Here is a 21,878-nt window from a genome sequence, read left to right as displayed (position 1 = left end):
GATAGGATTGACACGCAAACGCACCAATCCAGAGGCTGAATCATCCGACAGACAGCTGCTGCAGCGAGTGAGAGCATAAAAGGGGCGGGGCTAAAGCACCAGGTGGGCGGTGCGTTTCAAATCAGGCTAGACAAGTGTTGGGGGAGTGTGTGTGATGCTACAACCTCCTTATAAAGGGACTCTCTCACGTTGTGTCTTGGAAATTAGAGTACATTGCCTAAAATTGAGGTCTCCACACATACACATACACACACACACACACACACGCCGAGTCGCCGCTGCCATGAACTCGATGAACGTGGAGGAGAAGCTGCTCTTCTGGGTCGGCGCGCTCACCGTGGCCTCCCTGGTGGTGTGGGTCCTATACAAGCTGCTCTCAGGCTTCAGGATCTGGGTCTTGGGGAACGGGAAGCTGATCTATCCAACGCTGGGCAAATGGGCTGGTGAGTTCGGTCACATCAATTTTCACACCACGGTCACGAAGAGGGCAGTATAGACTCGACGTGCAAACACCAGAATGGGGTTATTGAGCTCAAACTTCACTTGGCACGAAGAAAAAAAGCTGCATTCTGGTGCGTTTTTGTGGCTTAATTCAAGGGGGAGGTTGGTGTTGCGTAATAAGCGCAGGTAAGCAGCTGATTGACTGGCAGCATAATGGTCCTTATTAGCTCAATTTGCTTTTTTTCTCTCTGTCACGCCAAACCCAGCTGCCAGGGGCTCCAGTAAGCGTGTTCACCCACATTTTTTGCGGGATGGGGATGCCCCACATTGGTGAGCCAGGAGCCAAATTGCGCAGGCTATACGCACTTTTTTCAGAGCTGTTTTATGTGGGTGAGCTCTCAGCCGGCGCACTACTGAACCACATTAGCCCATCCGCATGATGTAAGACAAACCCTTATGCCCAACGTTACCTACATCCCACATTAGCTTCTGACTCCTGGAAATGTGTCTCATTGGGGCAGATGGTCCAACATGTTTTAGTTTTAATCACCTGACTTTGTTTGTGATTTATATTCAGGCGGTGTTTGGTCATGCTTGTGGCGTCGCTTTCTTTCCTTGTCAGATTACCTTATCCAATTTGCCCTACATGTTGTTTGGTTACATTTCACCGGCTTTAATTGGATTTAAGCCTTTTAATGTACTTTTCCGCCGTGTTTGTTCACATAGGAGCGAGTTAATGGATGAATCTACGTGTATTTTGGTTTGGTAGTCTCATAGGAATCGTCCCTGCCATGGCTTGACCCACTTCTCCAGTCTCCTTTTTTTGGAGAAGACTGCTGCGTCTGGAGCCTCTTGCTGGGCAATTTTGGGCAAACATTTTTTGCCGAGCTCTCCTCTTTGCATCGGAACAGGTTGACAATCTCCTAAACCAGTCTACCAGGAAGATTTGAATGCTTGTTGACTTAATTTTTATGAAAACATTGATTTTTATCGACTCGCTGTGCCTTTTTAACTCCTTGTTTTTTTTTATGAATGAGTGTTTAATTGTTGTCCTGTGCGCCATAAGATGCGAAGAGACGCGTGGCGCAAAGGTAGGGTGCCTTTAGGAATTACTAATGTGCATTTCTTTTGTGATTCTGCTGAAAAATGCGGAGGAATACCGGTGCACACCGATGAGTCATGAGCTTGCTCATCGCTTCGTCATTCATTGGTCATATAGAAATCACCCCCACCCTCCTCCACTGCACCCCCGTATCTTGTCAGTGATATCTATTTTTGTAGTGACCAGAAATTGTTCCTTTTTAGTCCAGAAGAGCTCATTTTTGGTGCAGTAAAACATATTTTAGTTTGCATCAACTTAGAGTGCAGGACATGCTGTAAAACAGTTTCTTTGAAAGGAGTCTTCTATAACTAATCTTCATGTTCATTTATCCTTTTCTTAACTTGAACTTGCAAGCCACTCCCTGAAACCAGTTCTTGGCACCTGTCTGACGAGCCAACGGTTGGAGTTATGTCAGGAAGTGAGCAGTAGAGGAGGGTAGATGTTTGAGTCTGCCCTCCTTCAGCTGGTTGTACCAGCTGTGCAGGTCAGGCCCGCTCAGGGAGGGTGTGATTGGTCTTTTACGTCAAGTGGTGTGATTCTGGTCTCCACCTTTCACTCAAAGACTGAGGCACTTGTCTCAACAAGTTAAACCACCTCTAACTCTTGAATAGGCCCTTTTATTGTTCTTTATTTTAGAAAGCAACAATGGTGTCATTTGTTAAGAACTGTTGAAGTTGCTCAACAGAAACTTTATTTCAATCTGCCTATTTCTCCTTTTCAGCTTGACATTTCGAAAAAGTCTTTAAGGGTTCTTTTGATTGTGTAAGTAAACATGTAGCCAGGGGCGGACTGGCCATTGGGAATACCGGGATGCCGGTACCGAAGTGAGCTGGTCGGACAATTCACTAGCACCCCCCCCCCCCCCCCCCCCCCTGTTGACAATTGATAGCGGTACCGAGTTGGGCTGGTTGAGTTTCCTGGGCTAATTTTTAGTCCCAGTCCGCCCCTGCATGTAGCTGTACAGAATCATTTTGAATACTTACTGTAATAGTTTGACTGATAATATAACATCTAGCTTTGTATCTGCCCTTTTTCATAAAGTAAGAAGAGGATATTGACTAACCAATTAACTAACCACATTATTTCTTTCAGCCGCAGAAATGAACTGCTTTCTAGAAACATTTGTCACGTTTTAGTCCGTCACCCTCTAAGCATGTGCATTAAGTAATCCACATGCTGTTATTGCACCACAGGAGACGGCAGGTATGTCCTGGTCAGACAGGTTTGAGTCTATGCCGGTGATAGAGTTTAAGTTTGTCTAAATGATGAAGTAATGAAGCCCTTCCCTTTTTGCAAAGTCAAGTACATTTTAATTTAATGTACATTTTCTGTGTTCAGAGATTCCATGTAATCACTGCACTGTTTGCATGTTGAAGCTGCAGAGCTCCAGCACCAGAGGAGAGCAGGGATTTCTCTGGAGTTCCTCTGCTGGTCTTCCCCTTAGTGGAGGAGACTCCTAGTGGCAGAGTAGGAGCATTGCATCATGGGAGAAAGTGGCTTCCCCAGCCTCTCTGCTGCACTTTGCATCCACCTGCACTCTCCACATCCTGCCTTTCCCATGTTTGCAGCCCTTTCTCTCTTCTTTTAAAAAAACCATTTATCACAAGGATTGCAGTTTTCAACCAAAAAAGGCACATATGTATCCATAATTAATATTGTCTTTTAGAAAATGTAGGAATAGAGCAATTGCAAAGGGAGATTCCTGCACGTTAAAACATTGAGAGTTGGAGTTGACATTTCTTTTAAGACTGTTAACTTTTTCATTGTATTTTTTAAGATCTTTTTCATAAATCAGTACAGAATAATTATTGTATTATTTCCAATTGCGCATGTGTTCACTCCAATGTGTAGTAGTTCCTTATTTTCTCTTTTAACTCAACCTCCAGTATCTCTTATGAGGCAGTTAGTGTATGTTGCATTGCTTGTGCATAAAACTCATGTGATACGAGTAAATCAGACCAACGGGAGCTTTTGTGATGAGGATAGTGATGTGACATGCGGTTTAGGAGTCCTCCCTTTTTGACATCATAGTTTATTGAGAAAATGTTCCTTTTTTATTATAAGGATACAGACCTTTCTAGATACTCAAAGCGCTTTACAAATACCATACATGTAACGGTCATGTACTGTGGACAATACCCACAGAAGCAAATTCGGGTGAAGTGTCTTTCCCAAGGACACAACGGCTTTACAGACGCAGCGGCGGGTTTCGAACTGGTGTTCCCCAACGCCCCTTTGATCTGATGATCAACGCACAGCCCACTGCGCCACTCGGCTCATCTTCACACCTCGAAGTCATCAATGCTCTTTACAAGTACACATTACACACATGTCATACATTCATACATGTAACGTTCATGTACTGTGGACGGTACCCACAGGAGCCAATTCAGGTGATCAACGCACAGCCCACTGCGCCACTCTGTCCCAGTAAGAGTTTAGTTGCGTTATATTCAACTCCACTAATAGCCTACACATTTTGGCAGCAAAGTTTAACAACATTAACTACCGGCGATTATTTATGACAGGTAAATGTCAGTGTTTATTTTGTATGAATATGCGCAAGGAAAGTGAAATGTGTTTCAGCTGAGGCAGGGTCTCCACTTCATCCTTGTGAATGTGCTTCCCCTAGTTCTCTGTAAGAGATTGTTTGTGTGTGTGTGGGGTGGGCGGAGAGAGGGGAGAGAAAACGGCTGTCAATATAATGAACACGCTCTGTGACACGTGCTGAAGCCAGGGATGATGGGTAAAAATGTTAAAAGAAGTAGCAAGATCCCCTTCACTTAAACCTCTTCTCAATCCCTCCTCTCCCTCTCCCTCACCCTTCCTGCCTCTCTCTCTCTCTCTCTCCCATGCAGTTACTGTGTGTTTCTGTGTCTCATACACACATCTTTCTATTTATTTCACTCGACAGCACCATCCTCCCGATCCCGTTGTTCTCAAGTCATGTTTCTCTCACATTCTCTCTCCATTTCAATTTGTTTGCACACCAACATGTTGTCTTGACTGAATCGTATTCATTTAGCATTGGTCATGATGGCTATCATTTATGTCTTTACATTCTAATATGTTTTGTCAATGTGCAAGAAAGGACCATTTGCACTTTAGAAATCCAGCCAAACCGACATCAAATGAAGTAGTTAGATTAAGTTTCACTGACGCTAAGATATGGCTTCACTTTGTAATGTTACCTAATTGCTTTAAGGACGCACCTTAAGATTATTACATCATTGATTAACCTGCCAAAAAAAGTCCAGATGTAATTGTTTTAGAAAATGATTTCAACTTGATCTTAAGCCATATGCTTTTTCTTTTACTATAAACTTGTTCCAAGTGTCTAGCGTTAACATAAGGCACACTCTTGAAGAAAACCAGGTTATCAAGTTTGTGAACGAGTACCTGTGCAGTCTTGTTCTCTAAACACACATTACTGGACCCCCAGCATGTTTGCGATCTGTGGTTGATTGCATTCTGTGAAGTGTGGTTCGTGTTGGTTGCAGTCCAACATGCCAGAGAGGCAGGTTATTCAGTATCGAGGATTCGAGTATCTGTTGAAATGTACTTTGAGGTTTTTGTGGGACACGCTTGAGAAGAAAGTCAGGTTTGAAATTTAGGTCATTACCTAACCTCAGTAAAAAAACAAACCCATCAATCACACGAGACAAGTTGCTCAATAGATAGACATGCTGTGTGTGTGAGAGGGAGAAGGTATGCAAGGGATTTTAGAGTTTAAGGACCATTTGAGATATTTGTTTAAACTCCTTTGTTTGGTTGTAACTTAATAAGAAACCATTGATGTATAAAATGTCATCTGTTCAGAGTATTCAGCAGCTTAACAATGATTGGTACCATATTGGTACAATATAAGTGTACATATATCTGTAAACCAGAGGTGGAAGAAGTCCTCAGATATCTTACTCGAGTAAAAGTAGTGATAAAAAGTTGTAAAAATGTTGATAGTTGATTCAATAATGTGTCAATATGTAAAGCACATTTTAAGTTCTTTAAATGCTGCTGCTGGATATTTTAACCTATACATTAGTGTGTATTTATTAGTGTAATTATATTTTATACTTGCTAAACTGAATTCAAAAAGTATATAGTAAATAAAACCGATACATGTTGTGCAGTGAAAAGTACAAGATAGGCTACTGAGATGTAGTAGATTTAATAACAAATAGTAAAGTACAAGTACCTTAAAATTGTACTTCAGTGAATGTTTGTTACTTACATTCCTCCACTGCTTCTAAAGGAACTACGCATCAATGTGATCTACCAATATGAACTATTTTAAAAGTGCAGGGTTGTAATTGAGGACTGAGTGTTTGCAGGTGACTTCACTGATCCTCCAGTCGTATTCAAGATTCAAAGGTGTTAGTCATATAAGCTACAGTGTAGAAATAGCAATGAGATTATTCTGAGCTCCTCCAACAATGCAACGTGTATAAAAAAAATAGTGCAAGAAGTCTATATACATGTAAACAGAATATGTACAAGAACAGAGGAAGGACTAATGAGTGAAGTCACCTGCTGCAGGCTTTGTTAGGATACGAAAGGCCAACACAGTACAGCATGGCACTAGTTACTAATATCTCCATCCAAGTTATTGCAGTGAAGCAACTCTTGATTTTCAAACCAGTCATGTGACTCGAAGGAGAGAGGGGGAGGCGACTATTTTTTCCCTCTGTACCCAAATACAGACGCTGCTTCTATCTTGGGCAGCTCTGAAGTTCTCTTTTCCGTCTCCCTCATTTCTCCGTCTCCCCCGGCCCAATCCTGCCTTATTTTTGTCGACTTTTCTATCACCCATGTGACTCTGCTCCTCCCCCCCCTGCTATTTTCAGCAGCATGTGTTTGAATGTGGAAGGTGGGCGGATGGAGAATATGTGTTTGGGTGAGGGTGATGAGCTGTCTTTGGATCTTCATGCTGCATCCCTCCCTCCATCGTTTTTTCTTTTCTCCATCTGAGGAAGGAAGGAAGGTGGGGGGGGGGGGGACTGCTCGTTGATAGGCGAGTTTGGGGTGCGACAGATTACATAAGAGTACGTAAGGAGAGCGGGGCATACAAGGACCGCAGTCTCTCCTCACTGACAATGTTGATGTGATGGGGGGGGGGGGGGGGGGGGGGGGGGGGGTTGAATCTGACATAACTCATAGTTTTGGTTAACTGATAGTCACACCGTGCCAGTTTTCTACAACTAGTTTTAGCTTTTTCTACTCATCATCAAACCTCAATCTGGACAAGGAATAATCATTTGAACCTTCATATCCCTCAAGATGTGCAGTTCAACACCAGCTTCTCTTCCTCAAACATGTATCCATGGCAATCCATGTCAATCTAAAAAATTGTTCAATTCAGCTTTTTTTCCACTGCTCAACAAATCAGATCCTGTTTGTTTTTCCCAGCCTGCAGAGCTCATTGTGGCGTCTGCAGGCTTTAGGTGAAGGGCTGAGGATGCAGCAGGCTGGTCGTCCTGGTGATGGGGATGATGATGATGATGGGGGGGGTGGAGAGAAGAGGTCTGTTTGGTATTCAGGTGCTGCGGCAGGCAAGCAGATCCCAGACGAGGCAGTGCAGGCGCTGCTATTTTTACTTCTCCTGCTGCTTTTTTTAGACCCTCGGAATAGTGAGCAGGCAGGGGCTGCTCTACTGCTGAGGAGGGAGGAGGGAAGGGAGGGAGGAGGGAGAAAAGGCTGGGGGATGTCAATACCTCTGGTGATGTGCAGCACTAAGCGTGGCAGACATGTGGCGCCCCCGTCAGGACGCTTCAGAGCAGGCAGGGTGGAGCAGCTCTGAGGAGAAAGAACTGGGATCAGAGCGTTGGTGCTGGGAAGGAATGAGGCAACACACACACACACACACACACACCAACACACACACACACCCGCCCCTGCCTCTCTCTCCCATACAGCTAGTGTGTGTTTCTGTGTCTCTATATTTTGCTTTTTATTTCACTCTACAGCCCCATCTTCTTCAAAGCATGTTGTTCTCAAGTCAAATTTCTCACAATCTCCCTCCATTTCTGGGTGCTGGGAATGAATGAGAGGACACACACACACACACACACACACACACACACACACACACACTCCTCTTACCCAGTTTTGCAATGTAACAAACTACATTTACTCAAGTATTCGACCATTTTGACACCCTTGTCGTTGACTTGAGTATTTCCATAATGCAGTATGCTTTAATAATTGTAATCTATTACATTTTGGGTGTTAATATTGTTACTGTAAGTAATAATGCTTCTGTATTTCTACTTTTATTTTACTGTATTATTGGACACTTCACTCATTTGCCCCATCAACACGCTTTCACCCTTTGTTGTGTGTGTCTGAGCGTCAGTAGAGGTGCTCTCAGTCACGTGTTTGCTTGCGTAGATGCTTTTGTTACATTACGTGTGAGAGCGTGTGTCACAGCTGTAATGTGTTGCTAACGTGAGGGAAATTAAGTCCTGCTGGGAGCACCGGGGAGTTTGTTTGTGACTGAACTGAACAATGCTATTTCTGGACACTGTGTTCAGTGCAAGACTTTAATGGGTTTCTTTCTTTATTTTACATGTCCTCATACTCACTGTATGTAGCCTCCAGTGTAGGATTACACTACATTTCACGTGTAAAGTGTGCAGGGTAAAAACAAGTGAAGCAAGTGGCCTCATATTTATGTTTGACATATTTCAGGCTAGCTGATATTCTCCATATCCATTATTAAATGTTACTTAGAATATTTGTTGCACTGACGATGGATGAACTTTAAAGGAAATGTCTTGGGAGTCCAGAGGGGGGGTGGAGGGGTTATTCTCAAAACATACCCACCGCCCAGGTTCCAAGAGTACACAAAGTATACATTTGACATACTTCAAATGTACTATTTTTAGTAGATCAAAATATGTCGCCTCTGTTAAAATGACAGTAGTTCGAGAGCAAAGCTAGAACCTATACGTTCATTTTGAACACGTACTTTCCAACAGATGCACCTGACACTCCGAGGTGCTTTTCTTTAGGGTGTTTTTACGGTCCTGCCTGACGGGAATGTGGTCGGTGCACTGAGGCTCCTCGTTGGGTTTTATGGTGTCATTTTTATGGACAGTACTTTTCAACTGTCATTGTCATATCTTCCTCGAAGGCATTGGAGGCCTCGGTGTGATGAAATGTTCCTTCCTTTCTCCTGTTGGTACAAAATGTCTCCGAAGAGGCTGTTCTGATTTTACCCTCGACTCAAGCTACTTGTAACTCCAGTCGTCTTAATTGTCATGCTCTTAACTCTTTTAATAATCATTGTAGTCCTTCAATAGTCATCAGATAAACTCACATTTTGCCTGATTGTCACCTAAAAAGAACCGCATTTTACCGATCCTGGAAATTGTGAGAACATTTATATATATTTACAGACCATCATCCTATTTTATTGTTGCGTGATATAGATTTGACTTTGTGTAGCTCTTGAAGCAAATAAGTCTTGTTCACTTGATTATATTAGAAGAAGCTGATTTTTATGTCGAGGTGGTTGTTGTCTCCCCCCCCCCCCCTCAGCCATTTTACTTCACCGCGCTGCATCCTCCCCCCTCTCCCCCCCCCTCCTGCATCTGCAGCGAGACCCTGAGTTGGTACAGCCCGCGCCCATTGAGGCTTTTCTGCCACGGAGCGTTTCATTCTTAACATGCGGGTGGGGGGGGGGTTAAAAATAACCAGGGATTCTGCTCTCTTTTGACTTTTGACTTTGTGCCCCCCTCTTCTTCTCCCCCTCTTCATCTTCCTCTCTTCCCCTCCACCGCCATCCCTATTCTGTCTCCTTTCTCCTTCGCTCAGTCGTTCTCTTGCTTCGCACCAGTTCTATTTTTAGCCGCCCCTAGGATCCCTCCTCGCCCATCCTCCCTACCCCACTTCACCCGCCTCCTTTCTCCCGCTCAATGTTCGTCATCACTCCCTCCTCCCCCTCCTCCCTGCGTCCCCCCCTCTCATCTTGTCTCTTTTTGCTGCTCTTTGCCAGAGAATGTCCTCTACGTCTATTAATGTTTCATCAAGCCTGGCTAATAATATATTCATGATGTGTGTGCGTGTGTGTGTGTGTGTGTGTGTGTGTGTACCCCCAATCCCTCCTCACCACCTTCACCCCCTTTTTTGTCTTCCTTCTCGTCCCCTTTCCATCCTTTCTTCCTCCGTCATTTAAGAAGGAGCTGGGGTTGATTTAAAAATAGCTCAGCTTGCTTGACAAGGTGAGGATCTCTGAACACTGGAAGTACATCAGCTCCCTCTCTCGGTCTCCGCGACATTCGACCACTCTCTTGTTGTGCTTTTTTATTAAATATTTCCCTGATTTCTGCCCGAATTGATCCGTTTTTTAGGCCGTTCTCCTTCCTCTTTTTGTATAAACTGCAGATACGCTAGATTATCAGTCAGATAAACCTGATCTTGAGGATCATATCGTCTTGTCCTCACGTTGAAGTGAATCCTATACCTTTTTGTTCTGCTTTAATCAATCTTATCTCCACTTCTATACAATCTTCATCCTTTCTTTGCTTTGGGAGTTACCTCCTATCTTTGTCTTGTCTTTATATTGATATCAGCTCCATCTTCACACTCCCTATTCCTGTGTGAAAATGGACACCTTCATCCAAAACAACCATTGAGTTGTCATGTAAGAGCTTAGAAAGAGGCTTTTCCTAAGTAGCAGTTTAATTGTACTTTAAGGTGTGGCTGATAATAGATATACCGCTTGTAAGGTGTTCTTATACCCGTCTCGTCGTCACCTGTGAACAGCCCCGGGCTTAACGCCACGTCGGGACTCTGAGTTGTTGTTATTGAGAATACTTAAAGTGGTCTAACCTGATGTGTGAAGGCGTGTCGTAAGCCTGTGAACAATGAGGACCATATTTGTGAGATTCATTTTTACTGTCAAGGAGATAACGCCAGCGGTGAAAGAATGCTAAACGCTGGATGGAGAAAGTGTGTGACTGACAGTGAAATGCTGATGGTGTCATTTGACAGGTTTGGAGAACATGGATCCAAAACGCAAAGTGAAATCATAGTCTCGATAATTCATTATCAAGGATTATGAACTGTTTTTTTCAACTTTTAGGGATTTTTAAGAGCATCTACTCCCTTATTAGTTGAATAGACTCCACCTCTGACCTGCTACATACTGTATGTATGATTATTGTTAAAAAAAGAGAAACAAAACTTAACATATCTTTCTTTTCTGTCTCCAGTCGTGACGGGCGCCACTGATGGAATCGGGAAAGCCTATGCGGAGGAGGTGAGGCTCCCAGACCCTTATTTATTTAATTTCTATCAAGGCATAGCTGTGACTCACACACACACACACACACACACACACACACACACACACACACACACACACACACACACACTGTTCACTCATAGGCCACGGTAGGGGAGAGCTCTTACAGACCTATTAGTGTGGAAGAGAGTCCTCACACATATGCACTTCAACACAGGTTCTTCAACGAGAGCTCATATTGAGGTAACAAGCACACGTTGGATCTGGGCTACCCGTCCTCGTGTCGACCCAAACTGCTGTGTGTGTGTGTGCTGGCTGTAGAATGTAGTCATGTAGGGCCTTTGACTCATACTGTTACTGTTGGCACTACACTGGGTCTAGCTGCTTGTCCCGCAACGCTAGGCCGCCATTTTACGTTTTTTTTTTTTTTAAAAGCATGCTTCCATTACATTTAGCACATGCAGGTGGAGATAAATGATCAATCTAAAGACACTGAATACATTTGGATGTTCTGCACGCATTGTTCTCCCGCTGATCAAATCAAGAGTTAAATCATACTTATCACAAGTTGAGGAATAAAACTTAACTCGTACATTTTAGAGACTTGCTATGTTAAATGAAACTGACAGGACAGTGATTTCCAGGCACTGATATTCCAGATTGTCTGTCGCTTTTGCTGCCATCAGTAGTTTCAATTTACATGAAATTGTCCACCAATATATTAGAAGATGCATTCCTTACTAACGTACTGTATTTCTCGTTCCAGCTGGCTCGCCGTGGATTTGCCTTGATGTTGATCAGTCGCTCCCAGGACAAGCTGGATGACGTGGCCAGGTCACTAAGTAAGTGTTTGTTTTTTTGTTGGTCTGCACAACATCATGGAAACCCATTTGGTGTAAGAGCACAGTGAGTGGGCTGCTGAGGATGCGTGTGTGTGTGGACAGGATGTGTGTGTGTGTGTGTGTGTGTGTGTGTGTGGACGGGGTTTGTGTGTGTGTAGACGGGATGTGACGCGCAACCTCCCTCCCTGTCGACTACAGGGTTTCCAAGGCCCAGATAAGAGGGCCTCTATAGCCTTGACATAAGGATTTATAATGAAAACAAAATCGGAAAATAATCGCTGCACTGTTTAAGGAAAAAAAATCCAGGTTTGCATGAGTTTATTTTACATTGACTATGTAGTGTTGCAACAAGTGTGGATCGATTAGCTTCATATTTCAAAAACAAAGTATTTGTTTGAGTAGATTTACCCTCCAAACCTTGGCATCTCCCAAGTCGTGCCTCCATTCTGTAGAAGCGTTGTTAATTTGGAAACGTGCAGCTAACAAAGGCAGGCTGTGTCTAAGAACTCCCTCCCTTGGTATGAAGGAAGACGGGTTAAATATCCGTCTTGATTTTGTAACGGACTCATTAAATAACCTGTTCCTGAGATTTCGTAAAAAACAAAACCATGCATTCCTCATTCAGATGTAAAAGGAGCATCTGTGTTAAAGGCTACTCCAGGTTAAAACACAGTCTGAATGGTGAGTGTCCCGCCCCCCCCCCACCCCCTGTTTAAATAGTGCCCTCTCCCTGACTCGCTCTCTTTCCATCTGTCTCTGACGTCTCCCACAGCGCAATTTCCCCTGTCGTGCTTAAAGTCCACAGAGGGGGCTGATGGGTAGTCACGAGCGGGATGCATTGTGCCAAACTCTGGCACTCCTCCCTCACGATTAGTGGGGAAAAACACCCGCCCTCCTTTGCATGGAACCGCATGAACCGCCCTGTCCCACCTGTAATTCAATTAACAATGTTTTTCTCATGCAAATATGTGCATAGTTCTTTTTTAAATCACACATACCTGGCAACCCCAAAATGACACTAATTTGGAGCCTTAATATTTCATTGCCACCATGTCCAAAGCTTATTTGATCTTGTTTTTTCCTTGCTTTAACCCAAAGAGGTTGTGATTTCTAAATATAATCTGAGCCGGATATAGATTTCAGGAAGGCGACCAACCCTACCCTTTTATTTTTACTTGCATCTCTCAGGTCTCCCCTTTTTCCCCCTAGTCTAAACTCTGAATATCCACTGACACACTGCTGGTCTTTTTCAAAGCAAATCAGAGGAATTTTCATTTTATAACCCCCTCTGCCACCTATCGGCTAAATGAGTCTTTGGGCAATAAATTGTAATTGCAGCAGGCGCGTCAAACATGACGGCGGAGTTAAGGGGGGGTGGGGGGGGTTGTTGCTCGGCTGGTTTGTTGGTATGCAGTGCCCTCTTCAGTTCAAGTCTCACGGTTACTGGTTTCATGCTACATTCATTTGAAACGGGGGATTGCTCATGTCAGTCTGTGACACATGAATGAGTGTAGGGTGAACGCTAGATTAATTAACATTACTGAGTTAGTTTTATCACTAAAATTGTAAAATGTAATTGTTGCCATGCATAGCAAGGAGTGACTAAGCTTTACTGTGCTCCCCTCTCCTGGAATAGCCTTAAAAAGTCTCAGAACAAAGTAAGTGCTGCCTGTCACTGTGCATGTGTATTTGAAATATCCACACATTTGATTTTCTTTTCTTCTATGTTGGGTTGTTGTGTGTAACTTTTGAATGCTGCTCTCCAGCCAAGGTAGCCTCGTGAAAGTTGTAGTTAATCTCGGCTGGCTTTACAAGGCTAATTAATGGTTAAATGGAAAAAATATATATCGTTGTAACATTATAGTAAATGAAAATGTGTTTCTCCTTTTTCAGAGGAACAGTACAACGTGGAGACCGGGACCATCGCAGTGGACTTTGGCAGGAGTGACATCTACGAAAAGATCGAGGCGGGGCTGGCTGGATTAGAGATCGGGATTCTTGGTAAATTCTGAGTTTTTGTTTTTATCATTTTCTCTACCAAATGTTACCTTGCACCTCGAAACTTTTTATTGTTCTTCTTCAGTGAAGTTAACTTACTCCCTTAAGTCCCTTTTGTAATGCAGATATAAGAGAGCAACACTGAAGAAGGCAAACATCACTTAACGATATTTTTACATTCACTTGCCATGTGTTTTAAGCGGCACTGTGTTCACAGCAGAAGCCCCCTAGCATTAATAATAGGACGTTATTCATTTGGTTAAAGGTTGTGGTACCACTCAAAGTTTTGCACTTTGGCCTTACTTTTCTGCTTGGGTTACCTACCTTGAATTTCACTACATACTGCTTCAGCCAAGTGAAATCTTACAAACACTTATTTTGGAAACTAACAGTGGTGATATTTGCGAATTCTCTCTAAACAGTGGAGTCATTTGATCACTTTTAAACTCCTGAGATTTAGATTCTTTAATCGACTTCTTTGTCTAGTTCTGCCTGACAGAAAACCTTGACTAATTTCTGAAGTCTGGTTAAATTATTCTTACGAAAGCCACGCATTATCCGAGGATAAATACTACTTAAGAGACTTAACATAACCTCATGGTGTACGTTTTAAAGATGTCAGCTGTTGTAGTATTTCTAGACGTCTACACCCAAGACTTGACATCATACTTTTTAGTCGAACATTTTAGGAACTCTTTGTTCTTTTGTATGATGCCAAATGTGCCCTACTGGTAAGGTGTGGCTGTGTGGACTAGGGCTGTCTCGTTTGCTTTTGCTTCCACCTTGTGGTTCATTTCTGAGCTTTCTTCAGCATCCAAGTTGTTTTGGAAAAGATAGTATAACTTATTTATTTTTTGTTTTCAACAGTGAACAATGTTGGTGTTTCCTACAACTACCCCGAGTACTACCTCAATATTCCTGATCTGGACAATGTGAGTTTTAGTTTTATTGTATTACATATCATGTCAAATGGAATTAATGCTAGTAAAAAGTGCACTCTGTCCTTTTTTCAACGTGAAAAAAGCAAAAGGAATACCTTTTTTTCTTCGTCTTAAGCCTTAACATTCTAGCTACATTTAATGCTCTGAATATCCAAATAATGTGCTTCCTTTTTATATCTATTTAAGTTCTTTACTGTTTAAAGATAATCTGTGTGAGTGTTTAGCTGACTGGTGCTTTCTGTTCCAGTTCATCACAAACATGGTCAACGTCAACATAACTTCAGTCTGCCAGGTGAGTTTGTTTTCAAACGTCTCTGCATATTGCTGCTCTTCAGGAAGAATATGTTCAGTTCTGATTTCCAACTACATAATCATATGAACTCTTTTTAAAGTTTCCCATGCATATCACTTTCCTGCTCACTTTTCCCCCTTGTGTTCTCCTCTTCTTCTTCCTCCTCCTCTTCTGCTGTTTCTTCACGGTACCTGCAGTGTCTCAGTTGTTCCCAAAGCAACGGCGGACTACACCAACGCTGTCTGTGCTCGCCACCCACGCAACTCTCTCTCTGCCTGTCTCTCTCTCTCCTTATAACTTCTAGTCTTTTATTAAATAAAACTCTTTCCTCTCCTTCATGAGTTGTATCATTGTTTTTGACTGCTGATTCTGAATGAGCCTGTTGTTGTTTCCTCAGATGACCCGCCTGGTGCTGCCCAGGATGAATGAGAGGTGAGTTCAATGATGGGCCTCCATGTTCTGCGACATGACTGCAGTCAAATAGTTGTTGTTGAATGAGGGATTGTAACACAACAGCTACACAAGAAATCTCTAAATTAAACATTTTTTCCAAGAAAAGTATTTGGAAGATTACACTTTATATAAAACCAGTAAGAGAATAAGAAATCCTCTCCTAGTCCTTTCCTTCCCTGCATCTCTCCTCTCCTCCTTTGTTCACAATGCTGACAAGCTTTCAATTCACACAAAGTGCTCTTCCCACCCGATTGGCTGCGCTGCTCCCATGTGACTCCGGTCGGCCAATCGCAGCGCAGCACATTTGGTGCCGTGTGAGGCTGGAGCGTCGCTCCACTACATCACTGCAGCAACAGGCTGCCATGGCAACACACACGGCCACTACCACACTGTTTTAGTGTGTGTGTTTTGTAAGCGTGTGTGTGTGTGCTCGATTTGTATAGATGCAGGGTTTCCACTGGCATGGAAAATCTTTCTAAAAGTTTGTGTATTTGAAGAAAAAAAGACCTCTAAAAATCAGTGTATCGCAAAGCAGGAACTCCATGTACATTTGTTTGTGGCAGCTGTGTTGAAATGGAGGATTTCCCAAATATGTGCACAATTCTGACTGATGCCATCTCGTAAAGCACTCAATTTGAGTCCTTGCAATGTGCCTGTTGCAGTGCTACTCTTAGCCTTACAATAAATGAACGTCCTTGTCCTAAATCCACCTTGTTGTGTTCCTCAGGTCCAAAGGAGTCGTCCTGAACATTTCGTCTGCCAGCGGCATGTACCCCCTCGCTCTGCTCACTGTCTACTCTTCTACAAAGGTATGGAAACATCTCTGCTTCTGTCATTTATAATATGTCAGTACCATTTTTCGTTTCATGATGCCGACCCTTCCTCATGTTGCCTAATTTGAAGGCTGTGATGACAAACAACATTTTACAGACTGGTTAGTTTTTAAATGTATCCTTCTTTCGTCGTTCTGGTTGCAGGCCTTTGTGGATTTCTTCTCTCGTGGCCTTCACGAAGAGTACAGGCGTCGGGGCATCATCATCCAGGTGAGATTGAGTTTGGCCAAATGGGATTAATCTCCTCCACCTTGTTTTGTTTTTTAGCAAAAGAATAGGAAGACACTTACAGTTATTTGGCTATGTTTGAGCCTGATGGATGCCAGAAAAAGAACTGCAGTGCTTAACAAAATGGTTTCTTGCTTACTTTGAGTTACAGTAGAACAAAGCGTACCATTGTTTTTATAGAAATTGAAAACACCTGGAAAAGCATCTAAGATTTGTCCATCTGATGACCCCTGATTGAATTGCCTCACATATTTACCTCAAAAGAATCAGTTTGCTCTCAGCCAGTCCTGCCTAAAGTGTAATTCAATAAAAACACATTCATGTAGATGCATTTATACCGCAGAGGTATTTTTGAATTTGGTGTTCCACATGAGGCTTGTTTGTTCTGTTTTTAGCTCCTCTGTAGTATTCTCATGTGCCACCTGGTGGTTAAAGTGTTTACAGCAGTTTCACCTCAGCAAACCCGGAGTGTGTTCTCACCTGATAACCCAAGTCATCCCACAAACCTACACAAAATATATTATGTCATTTTAAAAGTGCCTCTTATACCACCATTGGTCCCAAATGCCCCTGGTTGAACTTTAGAGTGTGGACTCTCTCGTTTTATGTGAGCGTATCTCACACTTTCCCTTTGTCCTCATGCAGAGTGTGCTGCCCTTCTTCGTGGTGACCAAAATGACTCGCATCAAGAAGCCCACCCTGGACAAACCCACCCCCGAGCGCTATGTGCTGGCTGAGCTCGCCACTGTGGGTCTGCAGAGCCAAACCAATGGATATTTCCCTCATGCCGTCATGGTAAGAACTGGAAACCTTTATATTGAAATGCTCAACCTATCCAAGTATACATTAAGTAAACATTAATGTAGGTGCTTACTTGCACTGTATGTATTTATGTCTTGCACCATAATGCACATACGTTGGACTCGCACTTCCAAATTGACATATTGGACATATCCATAATTATCCAAATGTAAAACATGTTTATATATAAATATATATATATATACGGTTACTTTCATTTTTATTTCTTACATTTTATGTTTTATTATCCTTGTGTGAACCCTTGCTTTTTGTAGCCTGTTTCACTCTTATTGTACTTGTTGCTGTGATGAGCAACTTATCTTAGTTATTTCCAGACTTGAAACTAATCTTTCTTGCTCAGTAGTTGATTTATTCCCCATTATTTGATTGATACATTTTATTTCGAACAAAACAAATGTTGCAGTGCATAGTCATGTAAGAGAAATCAAAACAAAAAAAATGACATTTACAACAACAGCATTAACAACATAAACAGTCCCACATCTAGTGTTCGAAAAGGAGTGAGAAGAAGTATAATTTATTTAATCTCACCCCCTTGTCCCTAAATGATTTATTTATAATCTGCAGTAATTATCATTGTTGTTATTAATCTGCTTTACCTGTTGGACATACAGTGGGGAAAAAAAGTATTTAGTCAGCCACCAATTGTGCAAATTCTTCCACTTAAAAAGATGAGGCCTGTAATTTTCATCCTAGGTATACCTCAACTATGAGAGACAGAATGGGGGGAAAGAATCCAGGAAATCACATTGTAGGATTTTTAATGAATGAATTGGTAAATTCCTCTGTAAAATAAGTATTTGGTCACCTACAACAAACAAGATTTCTGGCTCTCACAGACCTGTAACTTCTTCTTTAAGAGCCTCCTCTGTCCTCCACTTGTTAACTGTATTAATGGCACCTGTTTGAACTCGTTATCAGTATAAAAGACACCTGTCCACAACCTCAAACAGTCACACTCCAAACTCCACTATGACCAAGACCAAAGAGCTGTCAAAGGACACCAGAAACAAAATTGTAGACCTGCACCAGGCTGGGAAGACTGAATCTGCAATAGGTAAGCAGCTTGGTGTGAAGAAATCAACTGTGGGAGCAATTATTAGAAAATGGAAGACATACAAGACCACTGATAATCTCCCCCGATCTGGGGCTCCACGCAAGATCTCACCCCGTGGGGTCAAAATGATCACAAGAACGGTGAGCAAAAATCCCAGAACCACACGGGGGGACCTAGTCAATGACCTGCAGAGAGCTGGGACCAAAGTAACAAAGGCTACCATCAGTAACACACTACGCCGCCAGGGGCTCAAATCCTGCAGTGCCAGACGTGTCCCCCTGCTTAAGCCAGTACACGTCCAGGACCGTCTGAAGTTTGCTAGAGAGCATTTAGATGATCCAGAAGAGGATTGGGAGAATGTCATATGGTCAGATGAAACCAAAATAGAACTTTTTGGTAAAAACTCAACTAGATGTGTTTGGAGGAGAAAGAATGCTGAGTTGCATCCAAAGAACACCATACCTACTGTGAAACATGGGGGTGGAAACATCATGCTTTGGGGCTGTTTGTCTGCAAAGGGACCAGGACGACTGATCCGTGTAAAGGAAAGAATGAATGGGGCCATGTATCGTGAGATTTTGAGTGATAACCTCCTTCCATCAGCAAGGGCATTGAAGATGAAACGTGGCTGGGTCTTTCAGCATGACAATGATCCCAAACACACCGCCCGGGCAACGAAGGAGTGGCTTCGTAAGAAGCATTTCAAGGTCCTGGAGTGGCCTAGCCAGTCTCCAGATCTCAACCCCATAGAAAATCTTTGGAGGGAGTTGAAAGTCCGTGTTGCCCAGCGACAGCCCCAAAACATCACTGCTCTAGAGGAGATCTGCATGGAGGAATGGGCCAAAATACCAGCAACAGTGTGAAAACCTTGTGAAGACTTACAGGAAACGTTTGACCTCTGTCATTGCCAACAAAGGGTATATAACAAAGTATTGAGATTAACTTTTGTTATTGACCAAATACTTATTTTCCACCATCATTTGCAAATAAATTCTTTAAAAATCAGACAATGTGATTTTCTGGATTTATTTATTTTTTCCTCATTTTCTCTCTTATAGTTGAGGTATACCTAGGATGAAAATGACAGGCCTCTCATCTTTTTAAGTGGGAGAACTTGCACAATTGGTGGCTGACTAAATACTTTTTTGCCCCACTGTATATGTACCTACATACTCACACATACACATACACATAGTCAAACACCGTCCCCATACCTGTACCTGGAGAAAATAATTTCTCTATTTCCTCTTGACCTGGTTAATGTCTGGACTTCGCTTTAGCTCCACATTCACACTGTTCCATAGTCTCACTCCACAGGCTGAGATACCAAATGTTCTTCTGGTTCCCCATTAGCACTTTAATGTAAAATATATTCAGTTGAAATGCATTTCTAGTGTACATCCAGGATGCTGATCTTAATAAAACAATTAATATAACACAACAACTTAATAAAAGTTGTTAATACTGTGAAATATTTGACATACAGTAGAAGCATTGCTATGCCTTCGATTTGTGGTGGTGCGAATGACCAAACCTTGAACCTATTATGTATAACTTGCTTAACCCTCCTATTGTCTTCGTGTTCCCTCCCTTACTTTGGTGTTCGCTGTCAAATTTGACCGGTCCTGTTTTAACTGCTATTACATTAACACAAAGACCATTAATCATCACCAAATTTAACACTATTTCAAACTGTAAATATTGTATCAGACTACTGGTATACATGAACAAATGCAGTAAATATACAAAGATAGACATGGTGTGTGTGTGTGTGTGGGGTTAAACATTTGTATAATTGAGATAAAACCTACATTTTCCAATATTTCCTGTAAAAGGTTTTCATTAATGTTTTTGTTTCCATTTAAAGAGGACATCCTGAAAGCTGTAGTTTAAACCACAATCCTTTTTTATGTTTCCTTCCTCCCAGGGCTGGCTGACCACCAAGCTGGTGCCGATCGACCTGGTCATCTTCTTTGGAGCAAGGATGAACCGTCTGCAGCGCACCGGGTACCTGAACAGGAGGAAGATGAGGGAGCTGAAGAACGGAGACGCTCTGAAGAACGGAGACGCTCTGAAGAACGATTAGGAGGACGGCTGATGAATCTGTGGACGCCACTCTATGCTGACCCGGTGCAGCGTTAAAGGAGACATTGTGATTTTTGGATCTGTATGGTGAATCCTCCAGGGTTGCCTGAGTTTCACATGTGTGCCTTCAGTAAAATGTGCTCGGCAAAGACTTTGCGTTTGAACGGTAAACTGTTCCCTGATGTTGTTTTGTCTAAAGAGAAATGGTCAAGGAAGGCAGAAGTTAAAATGTAATGCTGCTCTTGGCAAAGGAGATGAATCCATATTGTCAATGACACTAATGGTGAACATAATTCAACCAAACATTAATGAGGGATTTGTTAACCCTGCTGTTGTAAGCAGTGTAACATGGTGGCGGGCATCTTTTTATATGTATGTATAATTATTTATTTCATATTTGTATGAACGCATGAGCCAAACTCAGACCTTTTTTAGAGTTCATCTTTCAACCTTGTCCTGTTTACAATTCATTTAAAGATGGCCACATCTGCGTTCTTTCAGTTCTCTTGCAATACTGAACTGCTGTCACCATGCATCGGCTCTTTCATAATATTGCGTGTTTGCATTATATTTAAAATGTTGCTTTTGTGGTGGGTTGCTGTCACACCAATGTTTCACTTGCTCTAAACCAAAGTCTTTCACAATAACTGCGGCATTAATCCGAAGTGCCTTTTCTTATGACGTAAATGCTGAAAATGGTCAAATTTAATGAGAGGGTGTTGAATGGTTAAAATGTATTATTATGAAAGGTTCTAATTCAACTGGTATGATGTCTATGTGAACTAAACAGTTGCTCAGTTTTGTGCCTTTTTAATTGAAATGTAAACCTTTAGCCAAAGAAGGAAAACCTCTTAACCGACTCAGTGTAGAGCAAATATCCTTCCAGTTGAAGTAAAACCTAAAGTGTGAATGTTTTACATCATTGGCTACAGTCTGGTTCACATACTAAGACATGTTTGCTTCAGAAACAGGACGACTGCGCCGCTTTACTCAGTTGATTTGTGTGTAAGTGAAAACCCCGTATGAATTGGTCTGACCATTGCCTTAACTAAGCGGTTATGTGAATGCTTTTCCTTTTTGTAACAAGTCTTTTAATATGCTTCTAAATAAAACATCATTGAATTTCTACATGTAAAGTGCAGTGGCAACTAATGTTTTCTACTGTTTGTTAATAAAAGCTCTGACACAAAGCAAAGGGTTGTGTATTTGTTATTTTGACAAGGAATGGCAAAGAAAATGTGAAACTTTTTGGTAAGTGATCTATTGCAAGGTCTCAACGCTTCCTCTTGATCACCTTATTGCACTTGTGTCAAACTCAAGGCCCGGGGGCCAAATCAGGCCCTTGGTGGATTTAATTTCGGCCCGCAGGATAATTTCTAATTACTATTAGATCTGGCCCGCCGGTATATTGCACGCACACCTTCACTCCATCCTGAGGGTCTCCTCAGCTCAGAGCCTGAGCCCAAACATTGATGAACTTGCACCCAAGATGAGATGTCAAGTATCTGCTTGAACTAGCATCACAGAGCAGCAACCT

At 42.3% G+C, this 21,878-nt stretch overlaps 1 protein-coding gene across 1 annotated transcript; it reads left to right on the top strand.

Annotated features, from left to right (window-relative positions):
- The first annotated feature begins 98 nt into the window (after positions 1–98).
- hsd17b12a (hydroxysteroid (17-beta) dehydrogenase 12a) lies at positions 99–20,493 on the top strand. Its single transcript, XM_079685109.1, has 11 exons — positions 99–443; positions 10,759–10,805; positions 11,557–11,632; positions 13,526–13,633; positions 14,498–14,562; positions 14,819–14,863; positions 15,261–15,295; positions 16,044–16,125; positions 16,294–16,359; positions 17,023–17,172; positions 20,184–20,493. Exons 1-11 carry the CDS (start codon positions 155–157, stop codon positions 20,340–20,342), a joined length of 1,122 nt encoding a protein of 373 aa, XP_079541235.1. The 5' UTR covers positions 99–154; the 3' UTR covers positions 20,343–20,493.
- Positions 20,494–21,878: the final 1,385 nt, after the last annotated feature.

The sequence above is a fragment of the Notothenia rossii genome (genome assembly GCF_949606895.1).
Source record: "Notothenia rossii genome assembly, chromosome: 5".
NCBI lineage: Eukaryota > Metazoa > Chordata > Actinopteri > Perciformes > Nototheniidae > Notothenia > Notothenia rossii.
The sequence above is the reverse complement of the archived record's forward strand: the minus strand, read 5'-3'. Positions and strand labels throughout refer to the sequence as shown.

Coding starts and splice junctions, on each gene's coding strand:
- hsd17b12a (XM_079685109.1), top strand. CDS start 155: ATGCTACAACCTCCTTATAAAGGGACTCTCTCACGTTGTGTCTTGGAA. Junction 444..10,758: donor AACGCTGGGCAAATGGGCTG/GTGAGTTCGGTC, acceptor TTCTGTCTCCAG/TCGTGACGGGCGCCACTGAT. Junction 14,864..15,260: donor ACATAACTTCAGTCTGCCAG/GTGAGTTTGTTT, acceptor TTGTTTCCTCAG/ATGACCCGCCTGGTGCTGCC.